Source organism: Hydractinia symbiolongicarpus, chromosome 12, assembly GCF_029227915.1.
Source record: "Hydractinia symbiolongicarpus strain clone_291-10 chromosome 12, HSymV2.1, whole genome shotgun sequence".
Lineage (NCBI taxonomy): Eukaryota > Metazoa > Cnidaria > Hydrozoa > Anthoathecata > Hydractiniidae > Hydractinia > Hydractinia symbiolongicarpus.
In genome coordinates, this window is record NC_079886.1 from 9,598,976 (window position 1) to 9,606,527 (window position 7,552).

The 7,552-nt window shown below is 32.0% G+C and overlaps 1 protein-coding gene across 1 annotated transcript; it reads right to left on the reverse strand.

The window, feature by feature from the left end:
- Positions 1-1,313: 1,313 nt before the first annotated feature.
- Positions 1,314-7,110, reverse strand: LOC130621719 (uncharacterized). Its single transcript, XM_057437057.1, has 4 exons — positions 6,105-7,110; positions 4,695-4,752; positions 4,340-4,449; positions 1,314-3,243 (listed from the first exon to the last, which is right to left on the reverse strand). The coding sequence occupies exons 1-4, from the start codon at positions 6,462-6,464 to the stop codon at positions 2,983-2,985; spliced, it is 789 nt and encodes a 262-aa protein (XP_057293040.1). The 5' UTR covers positions 6,465-7,110; the 3' UTR covers positions 1,314-2,982.
- Positions 7,111-7,552: the final 442 nt, after the last annotated feature.

Genomic DNA, 7,552 nt, shown 5'->3' on the forward strand with positions numbered 1-7,552 from the left:
TTGCTTAACTTTTGTGATTTGTACTACTTTTCTTTTATATAATTTTAGTATGAATCAACCTTGTCCCCAGGACTCTTCCACGTCTATGATATTCTGAAGGGACGACTCCGTATTGAGTATGAATCTTTTATATGTAAATGGTTGTTTAAAACGATGTCACTTTTTTCAGGTAAACCGTTATTAAGTCGCATGTATTTTGTGCATCGTTTTACCTTTTACAATCACTTTTACAGACAGGATATTGCGAAATATAAATGTTTTTAGCACTTCCCAGAAAAATTTATTTAAAAATATTTGATAAAAAATGGATTATACCAAGAAATCTTCTATTATTATACCAAACATTTTTCTATCAAATAACTTCAAAGAAGATTATTAAAATTAAACCGGATCTACCCGTATTGTTTGTTTTGTCTGACAAAGATTTCAACCTCTGTTATGCCTTTAAAATAAATATGTAATTATACAAACTCGTCTCCAGGGCATTTTGTCTTCTCTGGCATCGCCGTTCGCCGTCCTGATATAAAAAGAGACAGTAGGCGATGGAAACGAGGTTGTCTCTAGCTCTCACTGAGGAGCCACCTGATGCTAAAATTGGTCAAATTCCCCAAAACTGAGACAACACACTCACCGCTTTGATGGGCTGATAAACCTATGAGTTAATAAAGGCTAACATCTCTTTAACGGTTCGCCGAAGACACCTGATTAAGATATTACCTTGTTCAACGTTTAAGCTCTGCATATTAGGAATAAAAATTTTAGGACGGAAAAACCTTTGGATTTTTTTTTGTTCGAAAATTATTTTTCTAATTTTTAGAAAAAAGGAGCAGTGCATAGAAATTACCTATAGGGTACTCAGAAAATCAATAAAAACTGCAGTTGATAATTTTCGTTATTTTCACATCTATAAAGTTGGATCCTGAAGACCCTTTTTTAGAACTTGATTGAATATATGTACACTATAAATGCTTCTAGCCTTCTTTTTGTTTCATTTCCCGTAATCATTACTTTTAAAATTTAGTTAAAATTCGTTCAAAAACACTTACCCAAACATTTTTTGACTTTATAAATCTTTTCCGAATATTTTCCCGCTTAAATAAAAAATTGTGTCCGAAAGTTTTCCTTAAGGTAAGTGAAGCAGTATTTCTGAAGATAGATTTTTTCATATGGAGAGGACATTGTTGACATAAAAATCTATAAAATCACTTATATATATTACGATTTGTTCTCTACCTAGATAAGTGAATTTTTAAAGGGTCTTATATTCTTACCAATAATTCTCTCTCATATGAAAATAAATAAATGATACCAAATTGGAATTTGTTGTTTTTGTGTTTCTTTTAAAAATAAAATATACAAATTTTTTCAAAAAAAGTAAACAAATATACACGGTCTTGAACACAGCCAATGTAACGCACAAACAACAAATAATTTGTCTTCTGAAACAAAGTGTTTGAACCAGCCATCCCACTTTGTTCAGAGAGGAGCAACGGAAAAGTTGTTGTAGATATTTGACGCGTGCAATTCTATACGTTATATATGTACGCTATATGCTACATAACACATACATAAATGTGCATGTTCATATATGTGCAATTTCTATATGCTATATAAGACATATATATATACTAAATGTGTCTGTACACTAAATTATGATTGTAAAATTTAATTAGTAATTAAAAATTCAAATAAAATGTACATATAAAATGTTGTATATACAAAATTATTTAAAAAAATGCGAAAGAAGAAAATGGTTGTGCATTTCTATTAATAAAAAAAAAATAAAAAAAGTGAGTTGACTGGTATTACTGTGACTAAGGAGCGTGAAGCACTTTTTGATATAACGCATTTTATATCAAAACAACGTATTAAAACTAAAAAATAGTGTATAAAAATTGAAAAAAATAGAAAATTTAAAAAAATAACAATATATAACATACATTACAACAAACTATTTACAGTTCGACAAGGAACTATTTTTTTCCAAAAATTAAAACGAATTCTAAAACGAATATAATACTAAAAAATTTATAATACTATCCTCCGTCATACTGCTATTCAGAGGACGCCCCTAATGTAAAAAAGTTTGGATTTATAGATACAACGTCCACCTACCTACTTTTTTCGCCTGTGCCTTAAAATGAATTATTCCAAGTACTAATTCATATTAAAATTTGTGTAAAATTGGCGTATATTTTTTAAATGTTTTTAAAAACTAAAAAACAACACTTTTTCGCCGATGCGAAGTCAATTACGTAGACTCGGATCTGTATGAATACAATTATTTTGTACATGTGCAATTATTCTTTCGCTGCTTAACTTCCGTTGACAAATATTCAACATATCATTAAAATTTTAAAAATTAGATAAAACGAAAATATAGCACCATTCTCAAATATACTTATTTATATAATTACAGCATATTTACATGTGTATTTTAAAATACTTGTCAACCTCGTTTTCAGGGTTTGTAAAGTTTTCTCTATATTTGTACACAAAAAACAAAAAAACCCTGGGGACGAGGTTGTGCATTTGGGTGTTTATATACATTTTATATCCAAATGTCTGATAATTTGCCAATTTCTTTCTACCAATTTGTGAGTAAACGACCCCCCCAAAACAAAAGTTAAAATTGCATTCTTGCATGTTCTTAACAACTTGCGAAGGGCAAGCACGGACTAAATCAAGATTTGCATGCAGCTTTAAAAAGGATCGATGCGTAAATTTACAAATAAATGGACTTTCCATTTTGTAATTTTTTTAATTTTTACGTATTTAAACAGGGTGCACCTCTCTAAAATGGTGTAGCTACCAACGACCTTTTAATCTTGCCTTGTTTACGCTTTCTTCCTTGCCGCTACAGATTGTTGAATTAACTGATTTGATTTAACCAATCCACTTTCTTCAATCAACAAATGGCAAATTGCATCAAGCTTCTTCTCGACTGGGCCGAAAGCGGAGTATTTTCTGTTATTTAAAAGTTTAAAGTTTGTGCACCGTAAAATGAGATGCGGCGTGCAACATTTTGAATTGACAGCTTATATCAGATTGTATCGACAACTGAGCTTTCTTCTCCAACACGAAAATTCTTGAGATGCTTCTAACACATTGTTTCTTACACTCTGTCAATGGAACCGTTTTTCTTGCTAATACAGTTGATCTTCCCTTCTTGATGTGGAAATCCAATGTTGTGATGTTCATATTTGCTTTGCGAAAATATTCTTCGTTTTTGTAGAAAAACATCTACGAAGAAAAAAATTCTGAATTACATCTTTTTTCCCAGCTCAACTTTCAACACAATAGGGAATAAAGCAACAATTTTTTGTTGAACAATTTCAAGTTTTTATGGTTTTTCGTTTTTCAAGGTTTCTTGGTATAAATTTGTTAATTTTTTTTAGATACACGGAGATGTGCAAAATGTACAATCAAAGCGAACGTAAAAGTCGCATATGGTATTTCCATACAATTAAAATTCCCTGCTGCAAACACCACGTGAATTTGCGAAGCGATGTATCATAACTGTTGCAACTTAATTTTCGCGAATTTTCGACAAATTTAAAGTTTGCGAACTCCAAAAAAAAAGAAAGAAAGAAAAAAATGTCCATTTCAGAAACATTTTTATATGCTTTGACTACGAAAGGCTTTATTTTAAGTCCCAATCCTCAATTGTAAGGTTAACTTTAGAAAATTCGCGAATACTAAGCAGTTCGTGGATTGAGTACGAAGTTTACTGAACCACGTGACTTCGGCATATTAAATTTCAGAAAACATGTTTTTAGTAGTTGTCAAATAACTCAAACAAATACAATCGTGTTGATTCTGAACCATCACGGTAGTCCAGGAGACACCCTGCAACAGGGGTCCCGGAAACAAGGTTGTCAATATATTTTATTCTGTTTTTGTTATTTAGCAAAATGGTTTAAAGTCTTAAAAAATCAGACAGTGTTGTATAAAGAAGCTTATCCTATTTACCCAGGAAAATGAAAGTTCATATAAGTTTATATGAAAGGGGATTTTTTTAATCTATTTTTAACTTTATTTTCTTAACAAGCTGAAACGAAACCAAGGTGGGACGTTTCCCTCTATTGAATTAAAAATTCTAATAAAAATATTAATTTCGTTCATCGCACCTAATGGCTACCATTACTGTATTGTAAATAGCATATTAATAAGAACTTAATCGAATATTTCAGCTGACTGTCATAGCATAAGAACATTTATTTGAACATCTTATAAATTCCCAGAGTCTTTCTAATTAAAAAACAATGCAAAAGCAATGCATTACTTTTTAATTATGATATTAATCCAGGTCAATTTCTCCAAAAAATACAATACTCACTTGAACTTGCACCTGGTAAATTCCGGGTGTTTGGATGCGAATAAAAAAATTCTTTTGGAATTCAATATCACCATTATGAATTTTTTTCTTCCAGTTGTGGATTGGACGATCTAAATCAAAGAAATACAACCTTATTGATAAACTTGCAGAAAAGCAACTTCGTCAACAGGACTTCTCTTTCCTGGTAATTGCAAAGTTCTTTCTTCAATGCAGTAAAAAAGGTTAAATTTTTCAGTCAATTAGAAGGTGCTATTTAAACCAAATACGACTCCGCTGACAAATAAATAGTTCCCAGTAAGCCAGAATATAGTAGCTGTTTCTAATAAAATAACAGGCCTGGTAACTAGATACTTACTAGGATCCGTAGTAATTAACTCGTCATTTCCGCATAAATCCAACAATATGACGGGTTTCTATCAAAAATGAAAAATCACTTGTGTCAAAAAACAAGAGATTACAAAAAAAAAATCACAGCACACTGACTGCGTGTTTCTTATTTCCCGACCGAAAACACAAATAATATTTTGAGCCACCTAGAAAGGCGAACAAAGAATTATTCTATATTAGTTCTTACATTGTAAGCTCTTAAATTGGACACCTATCTGAAACGAACAAAAATGTTAGCCTTGTATGTTTCCGCTTCAAGAAGAGTTGCTAAGCAAATTCGGAACTGTCACTGTTTCGTAAAAATTATGACTAGGCAAGTTAGAGCGCGAATAACGCGAATAAGTTCCATAGTGCACAACAGAACCGCATTCCAAAGCTAAGTTAGAATTTACGTTTTTTATTTACATTACGTTTTGATGGAGCATAAAAATAGAAAAACACAAACATATAAGACTGGAATTTTGTGGCAAGTTGGGATGTGATTTAAGCTTGTCTATCCAAACCGAATGTCAACATACGTCATTTTGCGGCTACCATGTTATCGTAAAAACGCACCGCGCTGGAGATAATTTATTTTCTTAGTGTAAATTTAGGTTTAAGTACCTCTTAAGAGTTGTGATGTTTGCGCTTATACTTTGGACTTTTTTAAAATTGTTTTGTTCATATTTTTTCTTTTATTGCAAAAAGTTGACTCTCTCTAATTCGATTTTCCAGGGGTATAAATTTTAGTCATCAATGTTTCCATTAGGCGTTAAAAAATTAACTCCAATTAGCGCACTTGCTTAACGCGAATTAACGCCAGATGAAAAGCAAGCTAAAGTAAAAATGGTGGGAAAGTTTAACAAGTATTTGTTTATAAACCGGACAATTGACTGCTTATTTACTTAAAGCCGCCATTTTAGTGGCTTTAAAATGACAGTTATTAAAAAAACAATTGATAAACTTGCTAAACCGGTTATTATTATGAACAGAAAGAAGGAAATATAAAACTTAGGGAAAATATAAAAAGCATCGAAAGCTGGGTACGAAGTTAGTAAATCTGTTTACTACTTAGTAAAAACTTTACCACACGGAAAACTGAATACACGCAAACCTAATTCTGACAACCTCATACCAATTTATTTCTAACTCCTGCCACAAGTGATGGAGTAAGAAATAGGCGATACAACCATCCTCGTACCAGGGTTCTTTTTATTTTTCAAAAAAAGAAAAAGAGCCCTGTGTAATAATAAAATTGTTTTTGCAAACTTTTTTCTTAATATGATTAGTAATATTGATAACGTTTGGTTGAAATCGCGATCTTTATCACAGAAAACATTCCGGGAAAAGTACGATAAGTTGGACTTTGTATTCTAGTAAAGAAAAACAAACTGCTTACATGTGCTAAGGCGGTTTTGGGCGGTCGAGTTTTTCTCGTCGTCTGAACAGATCTTGCTGAAGCTATCTTGCGATTGACTGAGTACTGCAGTCTTGCATATTCAGCTTTCAAATTATTGATTTGGGCAATGTTAGATTCATAATTTAAAGTAATACGATGATACACCATGACGCCCACAATGACAACCAGACAGATTACTAACAACGCCACTATTAAAACAGTTATCAAGACCCGCCCTGATGTCATACCGCACGCTATTGGGTTGCGGAACGGGCGATGTTTTTTCACCCATTCTTCTGTAAAAGAATGCATTAACTTTCCACCATCAGCTTCCTCTTTTATTTCTCCTTGATCTGACATATTTTTTTTATTTTTTTAATATTTTTTTTATTTGCAATTTTAACTTTTATATGTAATTACACCATTCCGTGTTCACGATAGGTACACACTGCTCCAAACTGTTGTAAACTTTATATCGGATTTATTTAAACTTTATTCGTGGAAACGGGAATTAACATTCACAACCTAGTTCCCACTCACCGTTTAATTGCTTCGTGTGATCTCCCCCTTTTAAACAGAGAACAAAAAAAAATTCCCAGGATATAAAAGGGATAAAAAAAAACCTGCGGAGGAACTCGTGATTAATCATTGGTTACTAGACGGAGTAAAACTGACAAATTTTGCTTTCGAACTGCTGGCAGAGATACTTTCTTATGTTTCCTACTTCCAGGTAGAAGAAGTAAGATTCTCGGAAGCACAAGAGGCTGAAATTATAGGTACTTTCAACTTCTGACACGCGAAATCTCTTGTTCAACTTTCGTGAGGTTGTCAGTCATATAAAATGTTTAGGATTTAGTTTCACCGTTAAACCTCAAATTAAGTAAACAGTGTTTATACTATATCAAAAAACACTTCAAAGTATTTTTCCTTAGTTTAATTTTAACAAGAAATATTAATTTTACGTTTTAACCAAATACAGGGTTCTAATGGACAAAAACAGTGTTCAATAAAGTCAGCCAAAATTAGCAAACTTTCAGAGATAGGATCTAACCTAAGGTCCTAAATCTGCTGTAAACATTGATAACTGAAATTTGGTAACTTCAGATTGCATGAACGTAGTATAGTAATAACTTATAATTAATTTTGGGAGTGGACTTCGAAATTTGCCAGCTTGTTGGAGATTGTAGTCATTATTTTTACATCTGGCCCATCTACCTCAGGTTAATTTAGCAGAAAAACTAAGACAGACTGGAAAACCTATACCCGTTATTTAAAAAAAATTTTTATTTTTAAATTTTCAGGCAACCTCGATCCCAGGGCTTTTTCTCTCTTTCTTATATAAGTGGCAACGACAAAGAAATTTTTTCTCGCTGTCCCTTATATCAAAAAGAGAAAAAAAATCCCTGGGACCGAGGTTGATTTTCAGGATGTTTTCTTGAAGTAAAACA